General features: G+C 30.5%; 3 protein-coding genes across 5 annotated transcripts; all 3 read left to right on the top strand.

Annotated features, from left to right (window-relative positions):
• Positions 1 to 464: 464 nt before the first annotated feature.
• On the top strand, positions 465 to 2,384 carry LOC129286191 (uncharacterized). The gene is made up of 4 exons (XM_054922209.1): positions 465 to 612; positions 1,013 to 1,281; positions 1,380 to 1,560; positions 2,215 to 2,384. The coding sequence occupies exons 1-4, from the start codon at positions 465 to 467 to the stop codon at positions 2,382 to 2,384; spliced, it is 768 nt and encodes a 255-aa protein (XP_054778184.1).
• An 11,105-nt stretch (positions 2,385 to 13,489) lies between these two features.
• Positions 13,490 to 18,871, top strand: LOC129284930 (putative disease resistance RPP13-like protein 1). Of its 3 annotated transcripts, XM_054920449.1 has the most exons (5): positions 13,490 to 15,798; positions 15,874 to 17,538; positions 18,268 to 18,298; positions 18,386 to 18,496; positions 18,593 to 18,871. In XM_054920449.1, exons 1-2 carry the CDS (start codon positions 13,825 to 13,827, stop codon positions 16,987 to 16,989), a joined length of 3,090 nt encoding a protein of 1,029 aa, XP_054776424.1. In that variant the 5' UTR covers positions 13,490 to 13,824; the 3' UTR covers positions 16,990 to 17,538; positions 18,268 to 18,298; positions 18,386 to 18,496; positions 18,593 to 18,871. The 3 variants fall into 3 exon arrangements, with proteins under 3 accessions (XP_054776424.1, XP_054776421.1, XP_054776422.1); XM_054920446.1 differs by having other exon boundaries at positions 13,493 to 17,538; XM_054920447.1 differs by having other exon boundaries at positions 13,493 to 17,538; positions 18,599 to 18,871.
• Positions 18,872 to 21,406: 2,535 nt separating this feature from the next.
• On the top strand, positions 21,407 to 25,269 carry LOC129285376 (eukaryotic translation initiation factor 4E-1-like). Its single transcript, XM_054921042.1, has 5 exons — positions 21,407 to 21,773; positions 23,872 to 24,037; positions 24,150 to 24,275; positions 24,920 to 24,985; positions 25,075 to 25,269. The coding sequence occupies exons 1-5, from the start codon at positions 21,475 to 21,477 to the stop codon at positions 25,120 to 25,122; spliced, it is 705 nt and encodes a 234-aa protein (XP_054777017.1). The 5' UTR covers positions 21,407 to 21,474; the 3' UTR covers positions 25,123 to 25,269.
• Positions 25,270 to 25,284: the final 15 nt, after the last annotated feature.

Genomic DNA, 25,284 nt, shown 5'->3' on the forward strand with positions numbered 1-25,284 from the left:
AATTTTTTTACATGTATTTTACTAATCTAAAATGTGTTGTTATGTTTATATTATTTGAGAAAAAAAATAGCTTTTAAATTACAAATTAAAATTAGTTCAAAAAAGGCAAAAAAAAAAATTTTTTAAGTTCCGGGTATTCGGGCCAGCCCGAATAAGCCCAAAGCCAGAAGACGTTAGGGTCGAGCTTGACTATATGGGCTTTTTTTAAAGGGTACGATATTTAAAGCCTGATCCAAATAAGTCCAGCCCGAATTGAGCCAGGCTCGCCTGAATTACCGGCTCTACTTAGACCTATTAGCTTATGTAATGTCATCTATAAGGTGATAACAAAGGTGTTGGCTAATAGGATTAAGGGTTTCCTTCCTTATGTTATCTCTCCTAATTAGTGTAGCTTTGTGCCAGGAAGACATAGTGCAGATAATATTATTGTTGCTTAGGAGGTTATTCACTCCATGAGACGCATGATGGGGAAGAAAGGATTCATGATAATTAAGATTGATCTTGAAAAGGCAGATGATTGTGTTAGGTGGGATTTTCTGACTAAATGTTTGCAGGAGATGGCATTGCCTCAAAATATGATTGATATCATTATCAATTGTGTCTCTTCTATAAGTATGTAGCTCTTATGGAATGGCGATAAAGCTGAATGCTTTTCTACATCTTGACGAGTGAGACAAGGAGATCCTATTTCTCTCTATCTCTATCTCTGTTATCTATATGGAAAAGTTGGCTCATCTAATCTAGGCAAAAATGGATGAAGGGAAATGGGAACCAATACGATTGAACAAGAGGGGACCGCCTATATCTCACTTATTCTTTACTGATGATATTATTATTTTTGCAAAGGCTACATTAGTATAGGCTGAAATGATTCGAGAGACTATTGACAACTTTTGAAAAAGCTCGGGATTGAAGGTAAATTCTGTTAAAACATGAATGTTCTTTTCTAATAATGTGACCCCAAATAAATGTAAGGAGCTTAGTAATTTGCTTGGTTTTGCTCAAACTGAAGATTTGGGTAAATATTTGGGTGTTGCTCTCCATCATAAAAGAGTAGACAAGACTATGTTTCAGGAGATTGTGGATAAGGTCACAGCTCAGTTGTCTAGTTGGAAAGCTAACTTGCTATCTCTAGGGGGTAGAACCACCTTAATTTCTTCTATTACTTTTGCAATACTTGGATGTATTATGCAAGTAGCTCATTTGCCTGCCAGTATGTGTGAAGTGCTTGATAAACATAATCGAACCTTTTTATGGGGCAAAACGGGGGATAGGGGGAAGGTATCTCTTGTTGCACGGATAAGGTGTGTAAGCCAAAGAAGTCGGGTGGACTAGGATTGAGACATGCTAGACTTCAAAATCAGTCTCTTTTCATAAAGTTAGGATGGAGTCTGGTAAAGAAAAAGGACGAGTTTTGGGTCAGAGTTATCCGAAGCAAATACAAGTGTGGAGATGATTTAATTCTTAAAATTTACGTAAAGCGGCCAGGATCAAATATATGGTCAACTATTGAGGCAATGTGGGAGACGGTGAAGACAGGGCTTGAGGATACAGGGTCAGGTAATATTTGATGGAAATGGGATCGAAGTGGTATGTTTACTGTCAAGTCTCCTTATGACTGGCTCTGCCGTTTTGGTTCGAATCATGATCGAATATGGAAGAATATATGGAAAAAAAGGTGTCCCGCAATGATGCAGAACCTTCTTGTGGTAAGCCTCTTAAAGAAGACTTCTTACCAATGTTTTTAGATGTAAGCGTGGGATGAGTTTAAGTAACATATGCCCAAGTTGACACATGGAATCTGCAACCTTACTCCATGTGCTTGTGATTGTCATCAAATTGAATTGTTGTGGATGAGTATGATCCATCCATCAGTTTGGAGACAATTTAAAGATATGGAGCTCATAGAATGGTTACGGTGGAATATCTCTAACCAACATGGGTTGGGGGGCAAGTGGAGTGCTCTTTGGTGTGATTAGTTGGTGGATCTAGAAGAGACAGAACCTCTTTGTATTTGAATAGAAAAAAGTCAGCAATGAGACAATTATTGGAAGTTCCCATGCAATGATGAGGTGCATGAGGGAAGCCCAAAATACCTTACTATGCAATACAAATGATATGCTACCTAGAACAAAGGAAGATATGAGATAGGTAGCACTAAGGAACGGATGGGTTAAGGTAAATGTAGATGGTGCATATGCTCATACTTCACAGGCCGGTGCATGCGATCTATCAGAGGATCTGATGGGAACTTCATTATTGGCTTCATTCACAGACTGGATGGAAGAGATAACCTGACTGCCGAGCTATGGGCTTGTGTACATGGGTTAAAGACTACTTGGGATACGGTCTATCAGCATGTTATTCTAGAATCTGACTCTTAATTTCATTACTGGACATGGAAATTAATGAAAATCATTTAGAGGCTGGCATAATCGCTAAGGCTAAAACTCTAATAGCTCGTGATTGGGAAGTTGTTACGAGGCATGTGCATAGGGAGGCAAACTGAGCAGCGGATCTCTTGGCCAAGAAAGGATTATCTATTATGCATGGTTTCTATCATATCAGTACTGCACCAAATGAGCTGCAGAACATACTGATAAGAGATAGAGAAAGAAGGAGGGATAAGATAGGCTAACTTGCCCATGGTTTCGCTTTATCTATAAAAAAAAAAGCCTATTTCTTATACTTAAAAAATAAACTGTGTCACAGAATATATTGAATGAAACCTTACCACTTTAACTTACGTAGTTATATTTTGCATAATTAATTTGAGAACCTAGACAACCTTTAAAAAGAAAACCATGAAGGACTGAGATCATGGGTTCATAGGAACTCACAGCAAAATAAAAGTCAATTACAGAATTACCGCACTGCAACAATAGTTAACCGATTCCGGACTGTCTAGGCTAGTGGTTTCTTTTGAAAAGGCCCCTTAGAGTAAAAACTGGACGCCCAAAACATCAGTCTGGCAACAAGAAAAAACAAAAGAGAGATAAATAGAGAAACAACAAACATATTAATAACCGATGGGCTATCGGTAGTTGGAAAGTACTACAATCGGCATTCTCAAAGGTGAATGTTCGAAACTTGAAAAGTAACAGACGTGATAATTAACATGGCCTCAAAGAGATCGTCCTATTGGTACCCCATTATCATCGTAAGGTCTTCTCTCAAGGGATCTGGATTAGTCTGGGACGGATAATGAATTTAAAATACTTCAGGATACCGATTGATTTATATTAAAGAAAAGAAAAATATATCAATATATTATCTTTTTATATATTAAAAAAAAAAGTTATCTTGGAAGAAAGTCATGGCCCTCCAACATCATGTCGAGCACACATCAAGTAAATTGAATTCTTTTGGTCTCATGAAAAATAGACTTGATTTTCAGTTTTGTTATTATTTAAAACAAATACTCAACATTTCTATATATAATTACTAAACTCACATTATTCTATATAGTTAAAAAATGAAAAAATATTTTTTAAACTTCAAATATCCTACTTTTTGAATGAAATATCCTGTAGAAAATGGTTTTCATAACAAAAGGCAGTATTATTTGAAAGAATGACAGTATTAATTAAAAATATTATATATACATGATGGAGGGAGTATTAATTACAACATCCTTTGTCATCCCATGTCATGTCATTTTAATTTCCACACAGGCTTTTAATTAAGGAAGAATGACATTTAAAGTCTTAATAAAAGTTTATAAATTTTATTGAATATAATCTCCTAAAAATATATTGTTGTTAAGTTTTGATTTTCAACAATAATATTTAGCTTTTAATAATAAAATATTTGTATGGCCTTCAGTCTCGTTCTCCCATTATTATCTAAAGCAAGGTGGTCCCCACACGGATCAATTATTGTCCCCTCTCTCTTCATTATTGTCTCGACTGTCGACCAAGGTGCTCCCTCGTCTCAATTTAGTTGCCACTTATAAGAAAATTTTTTATGAAATTATGCATACGAGTAATTATTTTTTAAGGTAATTTTTTCCACAGGGGTCACATTAAAATTAATTGAAACCAAGTTCTTTGAATTATTACATTTGGCTGTTCTTAATTATCATTTAAGTATTTCAAAAATATTTTTTGTCATTCTCACTAAAGATTAATTGGATCTTTCCATTCTCATGTTGTATCGAGTACGTTTCTTCAATCGGGATTGCCATTAAGCCTTACTTAAAACAACGTGGTCGGTCCCACGAATGAATTATGTCCTCCTACTTTTCATCAAATTCAAACTCTCCGTCGGAATATCTTTTCACTTTTTTTATCCATTTAATTTAACTCTCCAGTACATTTGAAGAAATATGTATAAAAAAAATAATTTTTTTTTGCAACAGGATATCTTTTCATCTTTGTTTGTAATGTGATGCCTTAATTTGATAAAAATGTGTACCTTACACTCTTTTCAATTATTTTTTACAAAAAGAAATATATCTGAATAAATTTAAAAATGTCATTGTATTAATATGGAAGATTAAGTTATACCAGGGTGATAACTTAAAAAATGTTAATGACAATTTTTTATTAAAAAAAGTGTTCCCTTTTTATCCCAAATTATTAGATAATTTGATATAGATTATGCATATTAATAATTTATATTAACACTTTACAAATTATTTCTTCAAAATAAAAGTACTTTCTTTATTTTAAATTATAAAACAATTACAATAAGCTTGCGCATATACTAAAACACAATAATAATATTTTAGCAACTTACTTTTTTAAAATAAAATTATAATTTTTTAAAAATATTCTTACACTATTAATCATTACACTATAATATTATTAATTTTTTTACTTGAAAAGTAATATTGAAAAAGCATCCTTGAAGTTTTAGTTTTCTAAAATTATTTTATATTTTTACATAAAATATACTTATAATGTTTTATTATTTGGGCCAAAAGGAGTGTGAATTTTTAAAAAATATCATTGATTCAATATAACTTTAAAACTATAATTATTTTAATTCTCATACCACTTAAAACGTAATATTTAAAAATATTATTAATAAAATTTATTTTTATCTAATTATCTTATATTTTTTAAAAAAAAATGTAAGACAATTTTTAATAGTTAATGTTTAAAAATAAAAATATTTTTAATTTTAAAGTATAATTATTTTTTTTTACAAAAGTGATATAATTATTTTATTTTATTTAAAATAAAACATTTTGTCAAATAAAAAATATAAAAAAAAAAATAAATTAATTTAAAAATATAATAATTATTTATTAAAAGATATAATTTAATTAAAAATATTTATTTTTTAATTTAGGAAGTATTTTAAAATAACAAATTTTCTTAAAAGTTGACAGGGGAGCATCATTCCATGCGTCTTTTATTTTTTTCCCCTTACCTCTTTTTTTGTGGGCGCACTTTTCCACAATGAGCCAGTGGACAGCACATAGGTGCCTCGTTTGACAAATCTACCATTCATGTCTTGCGCTCTGTCACCGTCCAACTTCCTATTCAAGGATTTTGTTTCAGCGCCAAATCTAAATATTATTTTATTTTTCACTTTTAAGAATTTTTTATTTTCTAGTCTGAGCATAAGCGGTCCTTTCTCTTTACACACATTGAAAATATATCTGTCAGTATCTGTGATAAATCACCTGGATTCCAGATATTGTCACCCTGAGTCTCAAAATTATTATATTTATCGACAAAATTTAATAATAACATTTTATAAATTTTTAAAATAAAAATATAAATTTTAGAAATATTTTTATGAAATATAATTATATTTCCAATTACTTCCAATTCTTTCTCCACTTAATAATTTAAAAAATTATTATTTATAAAATTTTATTTTTATTAAATTGTCTCATATTCTGAGATAATAAATTTCTATGACATTGTTATATAAATTTGAGACAAAGAGAGTATTTTGTAAAAAGAATAAATTATTATTTTTATTTTAAATAAGATATAATTTAGTCATTTAACATAAAATTATTAATGTTAAAAAGGTACCTTGAAACTTTAAAAAAATTAAATTAAATCATTTTAAGATACCTGATTATTATTTACATATTTTAAAGAGATTTTATTATCAGTTTTTTACTTATATATATTAGTTATATGTTGATATATATATATATATATATATATATATTGTTTTTTCCTAAAGATAGTATATGGTCTGTGATCTCAAACCCCTGATTGTAATGCTTGGCTCTACCCTTGGTAATACTCTCAAGTTCTTCATCGTGATTACATTGTATGAATAAACTTTTACAACCAATTTTTCAAGATTTTTGCCACGATATAACCATCATTCTTTTTTTTGGGGGAAATTTCCCGTCATTTTCTTTTTAAGATCCTTATAATGTGGCACATTATGGACCAACGGATTTATGAATATAAATTAATTTTTTATTTATTTTATTGCAGTTAAACTATGTAGATTAAATTTTAATAGTTTATTTATTTTTTAATATAATATTATGATGATTGTTTAAAAAATAAAAAATCTGAACCCTTTAGTTTTTAACCAAAGGTAAGGAGCGAGAGATGAGGAGAAGCGAGAAGGAGAGGCGGGAAGAGGGACGTCGGGGGCTTGTTTGAAAATTTATTCTAACAAACAGTGTTTTTTTTTTTAAATGAGAGAATAAAAAAATTTATTTAGCAAATTTTTTTTAAAATGTTTTCCTAAAACAAAAAAATAAAATATTATTCTAAATAATAAAAATTAAAAATAAATTTTAAATATTTTGAAATTATTGTTATGAAAAATAAAAAGAATGAAAAAACACATATTGTTATTATTTTTTTATTTCAAAATATATTTTATAAAGATTAATTTTTAAATAATAAAATAAAAATAATTTCAATAGCTCTTTAAATCTCTCCCCTGCAAGAAAAGAAAAGTAAAAAATTAATACAAATTTAAATTGTTAAATTAAATTTAAAAATTTAAATTTAATAATTTTTAAAAATATAATTTAATTTAAACTATTCACATTTATAGTGAAGAGTAAGGTTAAAAAACAGAGAAAAGAAACCCACCCCGGATATGCAATACTAGTGCTTCTGCCTTGTTCAGTGTCATGTCACATTTCAGTTTCTTTTTTTTTTTTTTTTACAAAGATGTCTTTCAATTTTCACAAACGGTCTTCAGGCTTTAACTCAAGCAACGTGGCCCCCCCTCAAAAAAAAAAAAAAAAAACCAAGAAGAGGCGTTAACTAAGTGGTCCCCACATGGATCAATTATTGTACTGAAAAAATAAGTGTTATTAATGATTTTTTTTAATATTATTCTTTTAAATGGGAAAAAATTAAAATAATATATAATATAATAATTATGTGTATATATAAATTTTTTAAAATTAATAGTTTGTTTTGAAAAAATAAATTTATAAATATTAATATTATATTTTATTGTATTTATAATTTTTTTCAAATTTTATTATATATTTAAGATGAAAGAAGTATCATTTATAAAAAAATTAAATAAAATTATGCATACAAGTCAAATTCATAAATACATTTTACTCCCTGCAATCATGTATATTAGGATTCTTTTAGAAGCATAATTTAATTCACTTTATAGGTTATAAGTTATTAGTTAATGAAATTATTTTATTTTAATTAAAATTTTTAAATTATTTTTAAAAGTAAGATAGAGAAAAATAATATTATACTATATTTGAATACATATAAATTTGATTTGGAACATTGATTAAATTAAATATATATATATATATTGAAGTTTTTATATTAGGTTGTTAATATATAAAAATTTAAGTTTGCTTTAATTATTATATACTCCTTCATTTAAAAATGTAGGCCATTTTTAAATCAAAACTCACCTAAAAAAAGTAATTATTTATTTTTAAATTAATTTTATTTTTTTATATTTATTTTTATTATACATTTTACAGTAAATATAAAGTTATTATCAATAAAAATATTAAAAAAATAATAATTATATTTTAAAAAATTAAAAATATTTTATATTTTTAAATGAAGGAAAACATATTTTGTCTTAATAAAAATTTTAGGTCCGCCCAACGAATATGCAAATTACTACTTCATGTCATGTCTTGTGATTTTAAATTTAATTTCTGAAAACTCAACTCCGCGTGTTGAGGCTTTAACTAAAGTAATGTGATCCTCAGTCCCCACACGGATCAATTATTGTCCTTCTTGTCTCCACCTCAATTTCTCTTCGCTTTTTGAACCTCCAAAGGAAAAGACAAGGGGCCCTGACCGTTCTTGATTAGGAGATTAATTTAAAAATGATTTTAGATTTTTATCTTTTAACTACTAAATAATTAGTTTTTAATTAATAAGTAGCCATTTTTAATTAAACCCTTATAGTTTGATCTGTTACATATAGTAATCATTGAGTAATAATATTATTAATAAATGATTATTTTTCTCAAAATAAAATTACTTTTTAAATTTTAAAAAAAATTTAATTTAATACTTTCGGCCAAAAATAAAAAATCATTCAATACAATGTTTATATCTTTTATTAATTTTTTAAATGTATAAATTTTTCGAAAGACTTAACCTAATTATATAAATTTTGAGTTATACAAATTTTATAATTAATTTTATATAACATTTTAATGAACATATGAAAGTGTTTTTTGGCCGAAAAAATATAAAAGTGTAGAGTTTAATTTTTCTAATCGAAAAAGTTGATGGATTTTAATTTTAATGGATTGGCATATGTTCAAACAAAACATAAATACCCAATTCGAACAAAATAAACTACTTAGAGTCTTAGACATAATTTAAAATAGAAAAATATCATAAAAGACCTACAACTTAATTTTTCCTTCAACAAATTCACTATAATATATTCAAACTACTTTATTTAATCTTATGTATAAATCATGTTTAATTACATCATCATAGTCAAGGAGATGTACTATCTTTAAAAATATTTTCTCAGTGATATAAAATCTTTTATTCTATTCATGAAAAATGAAAGAGTTATATTAAAAAATAACTTTTGGGAAAAAAAGATTAAAAAAATAACTAATGTTAAAATATTTGTCTTTTGTTATGAAATTAACCAATTAAAAAAATGAGACATATGGAGAAGAAATAGAGATGAGAGAATGAAATTTTTTTTTATAAAATATTATATTTTATAATACAAATAACATATTTTTTATAGGTATAATGTTATATTAAGGATTATATGAATGATAATAATAAATAAAGAATAATTAACACTTATTATAATGGAAGTTTTACGTGGGAAGATGAAGAGGTGAAGAAAATGAACCCTCTTTTAATATTCATAATATCTTTAATTATTTTTAAGGTTATTCATGTAAAAGTGTCCTCAGAGTATACACTTGGCTGATCTAACTGCCCGCCTAGCATTCTCTGGATATGCAATTACTAGTTACAATTTCCTTTGTTCATGTCATGTTAATTTTCACAGAGGCATTTAACCAAGGAAGAATGACATTTAAGATATTAATAAAAGTTTATAAATTTGTCTTATAAAAACATAAATATTGAGGTTTAACTTTTAACAATAATATTGCAGCTTTTAACAATAAAATATTTGTATTTTTACAGTACAATAACTTATACATACGAGTAATTATTTTTAAGGTATTCCCTCGTCCCAATTTAGTTGTCATTTATAAGAAAATTTTTGATGAAATTATGCATACGAGTAATTATTTTTAAGGTAATTTTATTTCCGCAGGGGTCACATCAAAATTAATTGAAAACCAAGTTCTTAGAATTATTACATTTGACCGTTCTTAATTATCGTTTAAGTATTTCAACAATAGTTTTTTGTCATTCTCACTCAAGATTAATTGGATCTTTTCATTCCCATAATGAATGAAGCACGTTTCTTCAATCAGGAGTGCCATTCAAAATTGAACCTTACCCAAAGCAACGTGATCGGTCCCAGGAATGAATTATCGTCCTGCCTTTTCTTTTAACCACAAATTATTGTCCTATTTTTCGTCAAGTTCAAACTCCCCAGAATATCTCTTCACCTTTTTTTTATTCATATAATTTAACTCTTCAGTACATTTGAATAAAGGAAGAATGATAGATGAATCTTAAGAGAATCAAATAATTTAAATTAAGCTCGAATATTAAAATTTTAAAATTTACAAGTTCATCTTTTAATTTTATAATTTTATTGTAATAAATTTATAATATATTTTTTAAATTTTAATACCATTGAAGGATAAATAAATTTATTTTTTATTAAAATTTAGAATATAAGTTATAAAATTCATAATAATGAAGTTACAAAATTAAAAGTTAAGCTTATAAATTCTTGAAGCTTGGCATTTACAATCTACTTTAAATTAATTGATCCCTTATAACCTATCTGTCATTCCACTCTTGAAGAAATATGTGTGAAAAAAAAAATATTTTGCTACGAAAAAAACCATGCTCTAAATACAATCTCACTCTTTCCAATTACTTTTTTTAACAAAAATAAACATATATCAATAAATTTAAAAATATCATTGTATTAATATGGAAGATTAAGTTATAACTTGGGCAACAACCTTAAAAAATTGTTAATGATAATATTTTATAAAAAAGTACCCCTCAATGCCAAATTATAAAATAATTTAAAACAACATTACACATATCTGTAAAACGTAACAATGATATTTTATAAACTTATTTTCAAAACAAAAATACTTTCTCCGTCCACAGTTATAAAATAGTCTGAGAAAATATTATTTGTATCAATAAATTATAATAACGATACTTTAGCAACTTATTTCTTCAAAATAAAACTGTAAACTCTTAACAATATCCTTATACTGTTAATCGTTACAATATTACTTCAAATCTTTCTCTACTCAAGGGTAATGCTAAAAAAATTATTATTAATAAAATTTTATTTTTTTAAATTGCCTCATATTTTTGATAATTTTTTTTTTAACATTGTCTTATAATTTAAATTGAAGAGAGTATAAACTTTTAAAAATATTATTCATTTAATGAAATTTTAAAAGTAAAATTATTTCAATTCTCTATTCTGTTGTAGAATAATATTTAAAAAATATCATTAATAAAATTTTATTTTTATTTAAATTATTTTATATTTAAAATAACAAAATTTCTCCAACATTGCCATATAATTTGAGATGAGAAGCACCCCTTTCTTTAAAAATTTTATATTAAAATATAAAATATTTTTAATATTTTAAAATATAATTATTATGTTTTTTTAAAAAGTACTCATAATAAATAAATTATTTTATATTAATTTTAAAATAAAATATTTTTAAAATAGAGATAAATTAAAAAAGTTAATATAATTTAAAGTTATGTAATTATTTTATTAAAAATGAGATTACGTTAAAATCCCTTTACAATCATTTCCACGCCTTTTATTTATTTTCTTTTCCCTTGCCTTTTTTTTTTGTGGCCCAATTTTCCGCAATGAGACCGTGCATAGCACAGATGGTCAGAGACTGCGTCATATGACAAATCTACCATTTCACGTCCAGCGTCTTGTCACCGTCCAAGCAACTAAGCATTCAAGTATTTAGTCGCAGCGCCAAATCTAAATATGATTTTATTTTATACTTTTAACAATTTTTTATTTTCCAGTCTGAGCGTAAGTGGTCCTTCCTCTGTACACACACTGAAAACGTATCTGCCAGGATCTATGATAAATCAACCTGGATTCCTCTCATTATTAAAATAAAATAAAATAAAATAAAATAATTAGATCTCATCACAGCAATTAGTACTAAAGCACACCTGATTTGCCAATAACCATGGTTTGGCTTGGCAGGAGGGGCGGGAAAGAAAGATTGTAATGAATTCAATTTTAAAAAATTGGATAATTATTCAACTTAAAGATCTTTGATAAAAAAACATGGATGAGCAAAGGGGAAGAAAAAATTAATTACAGAATTTTAACTTCAGTTAACCACGAGTTGAATAATGTAAAACTTACTTAAATAACAAGTTTATTTATGAATTTAACAAAGGAATAATTAATTTGTGGTTATTTATAATTTTTTTAATTTCAATGAAGTCTTTACAGTTTATTTTTATTCGAGGTTGATCCATTATATGTTAACTCTTGAATGTTAAAAGTATTAATGAATGATTATTTTTCTCAAAATAAAAAGCTTTTAAAATTTTTAAAAAATTTAAGTTAATACTTTTGGTCAAAAAATAAAAAATTATTTAATACAATATTTACATTTTTTATTAACTTTATATATATGTACTATATATTTATTCAAAAGACATAATCTAATTATGTAAATTTTGTAATTAATTTTATATAATATTTTAATGAACATGTGAAAGTGTTTTTTTTTTCCAAAAAGGTGTTTGATTCTTTTTTTTTTTTTATCGAAAAAGTCGAAGGATTTTAATTTTGATGGATTACCATATCTAATAAGACAAATTATGAATATTCAATTCAAACAAAATAAACTACTTAAACATAATTTAAAATACAAAAAAATCATAAATACCTACAAATTAATTTTTTCTTTAACAAATTCACTATAATATATTCAACTATTATATCTAATTTTACATACAAGTCATATTTTATTATATCATTATAGTAGAGAAGATATATTATCTTTAAAAATTTTTCTCAATCATATATAATCTTCTATTCTATTTATACAAAATCAGAGAGTTAACTTAAAAAATAAACATTTGACCGAAAACAAATTAAAAATAACTAATGATATGTTTTTTGCAAAAGAATTTCAATTTTTTATACAAAGAAATTTATATATAGCACAAGATAAAATATTTGTCTTTTGTTATGAAAATAACCAATTAGAAAATAAGATATACTCCCTCTGTTTAAAATATAAGACATTTTTAACTGAATCTTAACCCCCATTAAAGTTATTACCTACTTTCAAACTAACCATATTTTTTCATATTTATCCCTATTAAATACCCTACAACAAATATAAAATTATTATTAATAGGGACATTTTTGAAAAAAAGGCAATGATTACACCTTAAAAGATTAAAAATGCTTTATATTTTTAAACATTAATTTTTTAAAAAATATTTTATATTTTTGAACGGGAAATATATGGAGAAGAAATGGAGATAAAAGAATGAGAAAATTTTCTTTGGATTATTATCTTTTACAATATAAATAACAAGCTCAATTTACATACCTGATTTTATATTAAGAGTTATGCAAATGATCATAATAAATAAAAAATAATTAACACTTATTATATTGAAAGTTTCGCTGGAGAAGATGAAGGGGTGAAGGAAATGATAAACACTTTTATATTCATTACGTCTTTAATGATTTTTAAGGTTATTATTATAAAAGTGACCCTCTCCGGGAATGCCTTGGGTAATCTCACTAACCGGTTTGGATTCTCTGGATTTGCAATTACAAGTTATGACTTCGTCGTTCATGCCATGCCATGTCATTTTAATTTCCACAACATGTGTTCAGGCTTTTAACTAGAGCAACGTGATCCCCACACGGATTACTTATGGTGCCCTCTCTCTTCATTATTATCTCGACCAAGGGTACTCCCTGTCTCCCTCGTCCCAATTTAATTACCAATTTTCCCTTTTTTTTCCCAGTGAAATTCATTCAAATGGCGAAACGGAGGCAAAGCCTCACAGCAGAGGTTCAACAGTAGAAGTAACAGCTAAAAAATTAATTTTTAATGTTATTTTACAAATACTTAACGTTTCAGTAATGTACAACATTATCTTTCACTGCCTCTGCAATCCTTCAGAGCAAGCCCACCTGCAACGTCTTCTCTGCTGTTCAACTTTCCGAGCGTTCTCACTGTTTTGAGCAATATCACTCATTTCCAGAGTGATCATGGCCGATGCACTTCTTTCTGCTGTCTTCAATGTGCTTCTGGAGAGGTTAACCCCTCACCAAGTTGACTTGATAAACTTGATTTGTGGAAAGAAGCTCGACCACAAGCTCCTTCAACGTTTGAAGCCATCCCTGATTGCTGCAAGAGCCGTGCTCAATGATGCTGAACTCAAACAACTCACCGATCCTGCTGTCAAAGACTGGCTTGATGAACTCAAAGATGCTGCTTATGACCTGGAAGACTTGATGGATGAGATTTCCACACGAGCTGCCACTCAGAAAAAGGTGCCCTTTTTCTCCTTTGCTTCTCTTAGTTTGCGTGATACGAGCCTGGCAAATAAGTTAGAGGATATGACTGATAGAATTGAAAGTATTGTGGGAAAGAAAGATGCCCTTGATTTGAAGAAGACAAGTGGAAAAGAAAAGACAAGTGGAAAAGAAACTTTGTCATGGAGGCCTCCAGTTACGTCGCATGTGAATGTCTCTGATGTTTATGGAAGAGAGAAAGAAAAACAAGATATCATTAAGCTTATGTTCAATAATGATGACGGTGGCCAGTTGTCTGTGATCCCTGTCGTGGGCATGGGCGGGCTTGGGAAGACCACCTTAGTCCAGCTAATTTATAATGATAATGATGTGAAGCGAAAATTTGATCTCACTGCTTGGGCTTGCGTTTCTGAAGCATTTGATCATTTGAAAATAGCACAGTCTATAATTAAATCTATCTGTCCTGGTTTTGTTTGTGATAATATGGATTTAAATCTTCTTCGACATCATTTGGCGGAAAACTTAGAAAGAAAGAGGTTTTTAATTGTTCTTGACGATGTCTGGAATGACAAATACACTGACTGGGTTGCTTTGAAAGATTTGTTTTACAATGGAGTGGAAGGATGTAAAATTCTTGTTACAACTCGCCTAAAGCATGTTGCTTTGATGGTTAAAACTATCTCGTCAATTTATTGTTTAAATGTCTTGTCTGATGAAGATTGTTTGTCAATTTTTGCTGCACACGCTTTCCATTCCAGAGATTCAACCGTGAATTCTTACTTAGAAGAAATCAGAAGCGATGTTGCTAGCAAGTGTAAGGGATTGCCTTTAGCTGCAAAAGTACTTGGGGGACTTTTCCGATCAAAGCCTGACTTTGAAGACTGGAATAAAATACTGAAAGAAGCCATGTGGGATTCATCGGACAGCAATGAGATCATTCCAGCCTTAAAAGTTAGTTATTATTATCTCCCTCCCCATTTAAAACAATGCTTTGCTTTTTGTTCTTTGTTCCCAGAGGATTATCGGTTTCGTAAGGAGGAATTAATCTTGATGTGGATGGCGGAGGGCTTTTTGCAACAGCCAAAGGGGAACATGACTTTAGAAGAAGTTGGTTACAGGTACTTTGATGATTTAACTTCGAGGTCATTTTTTCAAACCTCTCCAAATAATTATGGGCTTCAGTTCGAAAAAAGAGATGAGTTCTTCGTCATGCATGATCTCATTCATGACTTAGCGACTCATGTTGCTGGAGACTTTTACTTTCGGTTAGAGAAGGATGGAAACAAAATTGATAAGAAGACACGCCATTTGTCATGCAACTACCAGAATCATGGATGCTTAGACCATGAGTTTTTCAAAAAAATAAAATCCTTACGAACATTTATAGGATTGGGATCTTACCATCTCTCTCGATTTGATGGAAATGCTTCTCATATTCTCTCATCAAATGTGAAGTGCTTGCGAATGTTGTCACTTCATGGTGTGCATGCATTAAAGGTAGTTCCTGAGTCTATTGGGGAATTCATCCATTTGCGCTATTTGAATCTATCAAACACAAATATTGAAAGCTTGCCTGGGTCAATATGTAAGATGTATACTTTACAGACGTTGTGGTTGGTTAATTGCCTTTATCTTGAGATGCTCCCAAATGAGATTCAAGATCTTGTAAATCTTCGCCATTTGGATTTGTCCTCATCAAAAAGGATTGTAAGTTTGCCTAACTCATTGTGCAAATTATACAATCTACAAACATTGAAGTTAAAAGATTGTCGGCATCTGCAGATGTTGCCACGTGATACACAAGATCTTGTAAACTTGCGGCATCTTGATGTTAGAAACACTGGTTTGAAAGAAATGCCGAGGGGACTGGCCAAGTTAAAAAATTTGCAATTTTTGAGTGACTTTGTTGTTGGAAAAGAGCAAGGGATCGGGATTGGAGAATTGGGAGAAATGCCAAATTTAAAGGGTGGGGTTGCAATTAATAAATTAGAGAATGTCAAGAATGGAAACGAAGCCTGTGAAGCGAGAATGATGGAGAAGAAGCACATTAAGGATCTAATATTATATTGGTCAGAGTATGGCGATGTGGAAGATACAACAACAGAGAGAGATATTTTGGACAAGCTTCAACCTCATTGGGATTTAGAAGAATTGAAAATAATCAGTTATAGGGGCACAACATTTCCGGACTGGTTGGGGAGTCCGCGCTACCACAACGTGACTTGGTTGCAACTGTATAAGTGCAAAAACTGTTGCATGCTTCCCCCCCTCGGGCAGCTCCCGGCTCTAAGGAGATTATATATTGAAGGATTAGAAAGTATTGAGAAGATTGGCGAAGAGTTGTTGAAGGCCAGTGAATGTGCTCCCATGATACCATTTCCATCTCTTGAATTTCTTCAGTTTTCACACATGACTTCGTGGAAAGAATGGTATTCCATTGACATGGAAGCTTTCCCTAAACTCCAACAACTCAAAATATGGTTTTGCTGCGAATTAGTTGGAAATTTACCTAGCCAGTTGCTTTCTCTAAAAACCTTAGAGATGCAATATTGTCCATTGCTGGCTTCTTCTATTCCAAGGTGTCCTGAAATTCAGGATTTAGTGATAGGTGGATGCAGAAGTGTGGGGTGGCAAGAGCAAGAGTTACCTCCTTCCCTTAGGAGGCTAGGAATTACAGGATGTCAGATGTTGGAAACAATGTTGGAGGCACTCTCTGAAACATTTGCATCTTCAACGATTAAGTATCTGGGAGTGCTCCAATACATCACATCAAATGATTCATTTGCCCCCATCACTACAACGGTTAGACATAATCAATTGTCAGAATGTCAATTTTGTGTTGAGTTCAACTGCTCCTCTACAAAATCTCCAACATATAGGTATTTACAAGGGTTGTAATCGTGTGAAGTTTATGTCGGATGACATGGAAGGTCTTCTCCCAAATTTAAAAGAGCTACATATTGATTGGTGTGCAGAGATGGAAGCATTTCCAGAGGGGATCCTTGTGCCAAGTTTGAGGGAGCTTCGTATTGAAGGGTGTGTCAAGCTATTATCCTATCAAGCAGAGTGGCACCTCCTAACTAATATTACTTACCTTTATATTCGTGATTCAAAGGTCAAGTGTTTCCCGGAGGGCTTTTCTCTTCCTGCCACTCTCACCGCTCTGGAGCTCTGCATCTTCGAGAAATTGGAGACGTTGGATTGCAAAGGACTTGAGCACCTAACCTCTCTCCAACAACTCAACATCATGTTTTGTCCCAAGCTGGAGAAAATGTCAGGAGAAAATCTGCCTTCTTCTTTAAGAGAGCTTCGCATTTGGGTTTGTCCTTTGTTGGAAGAAAAATACCTCAAGAAGGATGAAGATCTTATGCGCCGCATATCCCACATCCCACTCATCCGATAATTTTGATTTATAAATTCCTGATATGAGATACAATTATCCACAAGGTACTTATTCTCACTCCCTTGTTCCAATTGATGCAACTTTACTTTTGAGTTTTATGAAAATCCTTAATCACCCGCATGGTATTTATTGGATTGGAAGATTTCCCACGTCAGTTGTCTCGTTCCTTGTTTAACTTCTAGGATATGATTGTTTTTTTATAATTTCATATGTTGTGTATTTATATTTATAGTGACTTTATACTCTATTTTTATTATTTTCCAAATGAAATTAAATGACTATATATAAGTACACATTTTAAGAACTAACTTAAGTATCATAATTTGCAACTTCGTGAATTAAATTAAGGTAACAATCTCGTGTTTCTTTTAAATTATTGTAAATGTTCAAACATAACTAGCAAATATATTTATATTTATATATTTATGTGTGTGTGTGTGTGTGATCTGGCTCAAAGCATATTAATTCATTAATTTAGCTACTCACTGCTCACCGTACACAAAAAAACAAAAGATAAACACGTTTATAAACTTGCAACTTCATGAATTAAATTCAGGTAATAATCTTATTGCTGGCAAATATTTGAGAACATAGCTGGCAAAATATATATATTTTGATGTAGGTCAAAGCATTAATTTTTTATTTTTGCTACTTATTGCTCCTCCTACGCAGAAAAATAAGAAGATATAACTCGTTTACATGGTCCTTTTTATTTACAATTCCATTACTATAAAGATTAATGAAGTAATCCTTTTGGTCTCAAAATTATGCAGAGATGCTCCACATTATTCAATCATATTGAAGGTACATTTTTGACAAGTTTCTTTATGTATTTTTTTTTTATCCTTTCTATTTTTGATCTTTTCTTATCACTTAATGGGTTTGTTGCAGGTAGTGTCCAACAGATGGGAGCTAGTTCTGATTCATAAAAGCAACACATTGCTGCTGCTTCTTCACAATGTTTAATTTTGTTATTAAGGTCCTTCATACCTTTCTAATAAGGTTTGAACTCAACCAAAAAGCTTTTGATTTCTTCGTTCTCTCGTAATCTGCTTGGTTAAATATTCTTATTAATTATGGGGTTTGTTTAAAATGTAGCACCAGCCAAAAAGATAGAAGGGATTTGCAGTCTTGAATCTATACCAAGAAGAAAAGCTCAATTGAAATCTGATCCGGTCCATATCTTCATTAATTTTTTGATCTTCTTGAAGTGTTCTTCTTGATACTTGAGCATTTTGTTATCTTTTTCAATGATGTTTCAAGACCTGTAAATTGTGTATTGTATTATGATTACTCGTTACTTATTAAATTCCCAGGCTTCATTCATGCTTGGGGAGAGGATGTAGGATTCAAATTTTGAATCCGACATGTAATCAAGCGCGCAAGCTTTATAATTATAAATTCTTGTAAAATATGTAGCATAGCTATACATGTACAACAACAACAACAACAAGCCTTTATCCCACTAGGTGGGGTCGGCTACATGGATTGCAAGACGCCATTGTGCTCTATCATTTATTAAGCTTTTAGAAATATTATTAATTAAGAGATCACGTTCAACAACTTCCAAGAGTGTTCTCTTAGGCCTTCCTCTACCTCTCTTAATCGGACTCAAAGTTATATGTTTCACTCTTCTCACTGGTGCCTCCCTTGGTTTTCTTTGTACATGCCCAAACCATCTCAATCTATTTTCTACCATTTTTTCCTCAATAGGTGCCACCCTCATTTTTTCACGTATGTGCTCATTTCGAATTTTATCTTTACGTGTATGTCCGCACATCCATCGTAACATTCTCATCTCTGCTACTCCAACTTTATGTTCTTGCTGTCCCGTTAGAGCCCAACATTCACTACTATATAACATTGTCGGTCTGATAGCAGTACGATAAAACTTTCCTTTAAGTTTATTAGGCACTTTACGGTCACAAATAACTCCTTTAGTTTTTCTCCAATTAAACCACCCAGCTTGAATTCTATGTGAAATATCTCCATTGATTTCGCCATCATTTTGAATAATAGCTATACATGTAACGCTTCAAAATTTTACACTGATTTTTTGCAGACTAAGTGGCTTCACAAATAAACTTTATTCATTAAATACTTACCATGAACCATTTAAACCCCCAAACGAATTCAAAATCTTCACTATATTAATTAATTACTTATTTAACTTTTGCATACCGAAATCATCACTAAAAATCACTTCACAATGTTTAGGGTTTCAAATATAATCATCCTACCATATTTATTGACATCAAAATAACCTAAATAATACCCATTTAATTTCAAAACACTCAGTTTAAATCTAAGGGCTAGTTAACTCTAAAAATGAAATCCCAATGCTAACCAAAGTTTAAAGAAGCTTTAAAAAAGTGAGAGTATGCAGGAAAATGCTTAGATGAGTTACCTTGAGCAACTGTAGCCCTATAATCGTGCTCCAGGGTTAGGAACTCCAAATCTTAGTAAAGCCATTAAAAAACCACACCAAACTCTCCCAATTTCTCTCCTCTTCATGTCTGTTGCGAACAGACGCATCAATGCAGATTTTGCGTCGTCGGTTGCAGCAGAAGCATCATGCACCTTGACAGATGATGCGAAACATTGCACCTTACATAAGCCAAACTATTTGGGTCCAGTCTGGCCCGATATCTAATTTGGACCCTATACAATTCAAATATATCATTTTAAGTCCAAATTAAATTATAATCAGATGCCGAAACATGTGATTATTTTCAAATAATTTTAAACACTATTTATTATCCAAATCAAACCCAAAGTAATATCAAGCTTAATTTAAATAATACACATGGTAACATGATTGATAAAGTACTGAGAAGTGAAATTCTTCATTATTTTATTTCTCAAGTAAATATAACTTCAACTGAATATTTATCTTGATATCAATTATTATAGATATATCAAGGCTTTCTATATCTTTCTACTTTTTATGGACAAATGTGTCTCCTCGCACAATCAAGTCACGAAGGTGACAATAATTATATCATACAAATTCGATATCTTCATACAAATGGGAGGAAATGTTTAAAAAAACTATTTAAAAACTTATACTGCAAATTTAAATGATTAAAAAATATATTTGAAAGCTTCAAACAAAAAAATTTTCCATTCCATTGTTCCTATTCAGCTCCATTCGTTCTCATGATTCATAATAACCTTAAGCCTGGATTCAAACTTGAGGAAACATCCTAAGCTTAAACTTTAAATGGTAAACTTAAAATATTACATAAATGAACAATATGCCTAATTACAATTCAACACAATCATCTTCAATAAATATTATACTTTTTATCACATATTTCCCACTTTTCCATTCAAATGAATCTCAAACACTATATCTATCGCTTCATAAAGTTAAGAACAATTTTTATTTAAAAAAAATGAAGGAAATACAAACTCCACACGATATCTGATTAAGTATTTAAGCACTGTCAGTTAATTGGAGGTAACTTTTTCAAATATATTTTTTGCATTAGCACACTCAAACTTGAAACCTCATGTTTAAGCAATCATTACTTTTTTCACTAAGACAACAATTGTTGGTAACTTCACTTGCTTATCAAAGTTAAGACATGTATCCAAGTTCAAAAATGCTTGTAGATGTACTTATAAATTATTTATCAATAAAATTTTTACATTGATAATAAAATTTAATTCCACAATTTTATAAATTATGGACTAAATTTTTATCAACCGGACCAACCTTGGTTTCACATGAACATTAAAAAAAAAAAAAGGTGTGGGTAGATTTAAATATTTAATGGACCTGATTAAAGGACTACAGAGTTTCAGCCCAATTTAAATTAGCCCAAAAATTCCATTGGGCCAAAAAGGAACCCAGCCCAGACCAATAATACTTGCGAACCTAATTATCAGAATGTACCCTTGAGCATTTTCATCTGCTTCAAGAAAGAGGCAAGAGGGGAGAGAGTCATAATCTTGCACCAAGAAAACAAGGGAAAATGGCTGCAGAAGATACGCCAAATTCTACTATTACCGACGATCAGATCGGTACCAGTGGTACAAACCCTAACCCCAGGGTTCGTGACTCCGACGAGGATGAGCTCGAGGAGGGAGAGATCGTCGGAGAAGATGACTCAAGTACTTCAAAGGCATCTTCCGCCGTCGTGCATCAGCATCACCCGCTTGAGAATTCTTGGACCTTTTGGTTTGATAATCCCTCTGCCAAGTCCAAGCAAACCGCTTGGGGAAGTTCTATTCGACGCATCTATACCTTCAGTACTGTTGAGGAGTTTTGGAGGTCAGGCTTTTTTTCCCTTTTTGGCCGTCCCCCTATCCTTTTTTTTTTCTCTTTGGGTAAGGTCATTTTCCTGTCTTTTTTCTTTATTACATGTGGATTTTGTTTGTTTGGCTACTGAGGAAGTTGATATCACATATTCCTTCTATTAAAAAATTTAAAGATATTTTTTTTAAAATTAAATATTAAAAAATATAAAATATTTTTATTCTTTTGAGTGTAATTATTTTTTTAAGTGTTCTTATAAATTTATATTTATTATAAAGTCTTTAAATATAAAAAGATAATATTATTTTAAAAATAGTTAATTATTTATTAGAGCTGTGAAATTCAGTTAAAAATGTTTTATAATGCAGAAAAGTGCTTCTTGGGACATTAGTTTTAGTTGGTTGGATGATTTGAGTTTTTATGTCTGGTTCTTACTGAGTTGGCTGACATTAATCGTGGGTGAAGAGTTTTAGTGCATCAGATTGTTAATAGTGTTGAGGTTTGTGAGATAGACAACCTGGAGCAACAAGGAACTCATTTCCTTTGTCGAAAAACACATGACTTCTGGAACTTTCGAGTTATGTAGATGATTTGTGTAGTTAACTTGACCCTAAAGCACTTACTGATTCCCCAACCTCCAGATTTTGTGCAGATAATCTCCGCCACGAGGATATCTGTTAATTTTTTGATGATACATATGATAAGATGGCCCCCAAACTATTTTTTGTCCATTAATCTCTAGAGTTTTAAGTCACGTGCGGTTAACTTCATAATATGTCACAAGATAGTGAAACAATGGAGTCACTAACGCCAAGCAATTATTTACACATAATCTAGGCCTATTTAAAGTTCTAAAGGTGCAGAGTTATTTGCCAATGAGTTTCGGGGATTTCCCTGTACTACGGACCTTAGTTTTTTTTTTCTTAATTTGTGTAATTGATGAAAAAAATGCTTGTGGCCATGGGTGCAAAGTCTTTCGGGTGACTCATGGATAGAATGTTGTTGTTAATATTTGGTGGCATGGTTTGTGCTTTGTTCCTTCCTTGGAATCAAAATGTCCTTTCCCCCCCTTCTCTTTAGTCTCGGGTTGAAATGATGCAATTTGCTTCTCTTCAGATTCCTTCCATTTCTTATTTTTTGGGTAGGGAATGGCTAGGGGATTGGAAAGTGAAACGATAACATACATGGAATTTTAGATTCACATGGTTAGCTTGGCAGCTAAAAGCAATCAAAGCTGACAGAATGGAATAATCAAGGATATGCACAATTTTAATGCCTTCTTTTTGGTTTTTTAATTTTTTTTTTTGGGGGGGGTGTTGGTGATGAAGATGCCTGGAAATGATGGCAACCTATAAATTAACCTCGTAGATATCTCTTTACCTAGAACAAACATCTCAAATGCTTCATTGCATTCTAGATGCCACATGAAGATGCCAATAAAGTCATCATTTGTTTTCCATTTTTTTATGACAACTTGCATTGTTGACACAAAAGGGTTGGAAATGCTGGATGGGTTTAAATTTTACAGATCATAATTATCTTCAAATGCTTGTTGTGATAACCTCTCAGAACTTATCAGTACATTACAACATAACATGTTTCTTGAAGATTTGTCCTGGGCCCTTAACTCTGATTATCTTGCCTTTTCTATCTTTTACATGTTTCTGGTCACATGTACCATGACGTTTGTTAATATAAACCTGTAGATTTAGGCTACAGCTAATATTGATTGTGTTTATAGATATTGCATCACCACAATATCACATTAATCCATGTAAACTTTTGAAGTCACTGGCTTTGAACACTGCTTGATCTGTTTGTAATTTTTCATGCGAACTGTCAATTATAACTGCTGCAGTTTTATGTTTTTCAATCTTAAACGCCATATTTTATGTTGATGGACACAAACCATGCTATTTACACTATTTGCCCTTGAGGAAGTGCTGAACTGTATTGTTAAAGCCTATGGTTTAGCTTTATATAGTTTTCTTTAATCTGATTCAATTTCAAAGGGCAGAGTTTATTTAGTTTTTCTTAAGCAGTTTTCTTTACAACCTTAAACTTCATAGTTACTTCTACTGTTTGATTATTGTTGCTACAAATGTTCATTCAGTGTTTACAACAACATACATCGTCCTAGCAAGCTGGCTGTAGGAGCAGATTTTTATTGTTTCAAAGATAAAATTGAGCCAAAATGGGAGGACCCTGTCTGTGCTAATGGAGGAAAATGGACTGTCACATTTTCCAAGGGGAAATCTGATACCTGTTGGTTGTATACGGTATGGTTTAGAATTTATGATATATAAACGTTGAAGGACTAATTTATTTAAACATTGACTAATTTTAGAGAATGCTTCGTGATGAACTAACATTCTGTCACGCTAACTCCAGTTGCTGGCAATGATTGGCGAACAATTTGATCATGGAGATGAAATTTGTGGAGCGGTAGTAAATGTTAGAGGCAAGCAAGATAGAGTTTCTATTTGGACCAAGAATGCTTCTGATGAAGCAGCTCAGGTAACATTTTCTGACTTTTTCGGGTGTTGAAAAGTTTGTCTATTTTTCTCGTGGGGAGAGCAAAATTTCTGTCCAAATTTACTAGATGATGATTTTCATTATCAGTTGTGAACAGTAGTTTTGTTGTATTTAATCTCTCCGGACCAGCATATAAGGCATTTTTTATAAGCTTGTTTGGTTCAAGATATAGGATATTAAATAGTTTTTTACAATTATTTTTTCAATTATACTCCTACTTCATTTATTATTTTTTTAAAAATATGATGAATTGAAATTTCAATTATCATTATTATAGAGCATATAATTGGAAAGATGTAATATGTTTTAGGAAATATTTGAGAACTGTGAAATAGTTATCAATATCATATATTATATTCCAAGAGCGGTACTTGTTAAGAGGATGGCAAAGTTAGGATTGTGTCATGCATCTCATCTGATGCTATGTGTGAAATGTGCATCAATGGAGGAAATGAGCGACACCCCACTGGTGGCAACATAGCTCCCGACTAAGGAAGATACCTGCGATACTGTTGTATTTTGGTTTTATACAGAATCTTACTGTTAAAATGCTTAGAAGTAACAATAGTACAAGGAAATTCTGATTGTGTGTATATATGTATAGTTGATTTTTTTTCTTGTTACAGGTAAATATTGGAAAACAGTGGAAGGAATTTCTTGATTATAATGGAACCATTGGATTTATATTTCATGTAAGAAAGTCTGCCAACTATTTTGCTTCTGTTTGTGCCCCTCTTGATCTGGAGGCTAATGAATTTTTGATGTCTTGCTATTTCAACAGGAGGATGCTAAGCATGACAGAGGTGCCAAAAATAAATACACTGTATGAACTATGTCATGTTTTTCGAGTCAGCTATTGTAGAACAATTTACACTTTGTTGTATCGGTGAAGCCGGTAGCATGTAGCTGCCGGATTTATTCTCTGAAAGTAGACCTATAATGGCTTCCGAATGCAGAATTGATTTTTGCCAAGAAATCACGCGTTGCTCAT

The sequence above is a fragment of the Prosopis cineraria genome, unplaced genomic scaffold (genome assembly GCF_029017545.1).
Source record: "Prosopis cineraria cultivar Desert tree isolate PC_DT_omini unplaced genomic scaffold, ASM2901754v1 PC11, whole genome shotgun sequence".
In the NCBI taxonomy this organism is placed as follows: domain Eukaryota; kingdom Viridiplantae; phylum Streptophyta; class Magnoliopsida; order Fabales; family Fabaceae; genus Prosopis; species Prosopis cineraria.

Bases quoted from the DNA above. Each gene is read 5' to 3' on its own strand.
- LOC129285376 (XM_054921042.1), top strand. From the start codon at position 21,475: ATGGCTGCAGAAGATACGCCAAATTCTACTATTACCGACGATCAGATC. The intron at 21,774-23,871 runs GTCAGGCTTTTT...ATGTTCATTCAG, and splicing joins ACTGTTGAGGAGTTTTGGAG to TGTTTACAACAACATACATC. The intron at 24,038-24,149 runs GTATGGTTTAGA...CGCTAACTCCAG, and splicing joins ATACCTGTTGGTTGTATACG to TTGCTGGCAATGATTGGCGA.
- LOC129284930 (XM_054920446.1), top strand. From the start codon at position 13,825: ATGGCCGATGCACTTCTTTCTGCTGTCTTCAATGTGCTTCTGGAGAGG.
- LOC129286191 (XM_054922209.1), top strand. From the start codon at position 465: ATGGGGAAGAAAGGATTCATGATAATTAAGATTGATCTTGAAAAGGCA. The intron at 613-1,012 runs GTATGTAGCTCT...CTCAAACTGAAG, and splicing joins CAATTGTGTCTCTTCTATAA to ATTTGGGTAAATATTTGGGT. The intron at 1,282-1,379 runs GTATCTCTTGTT...CTTTTCATAAAG, and splicing joins AAACGGGGGATAGGGGGAAG to TTAGGATGGAGTCTGGTAAA.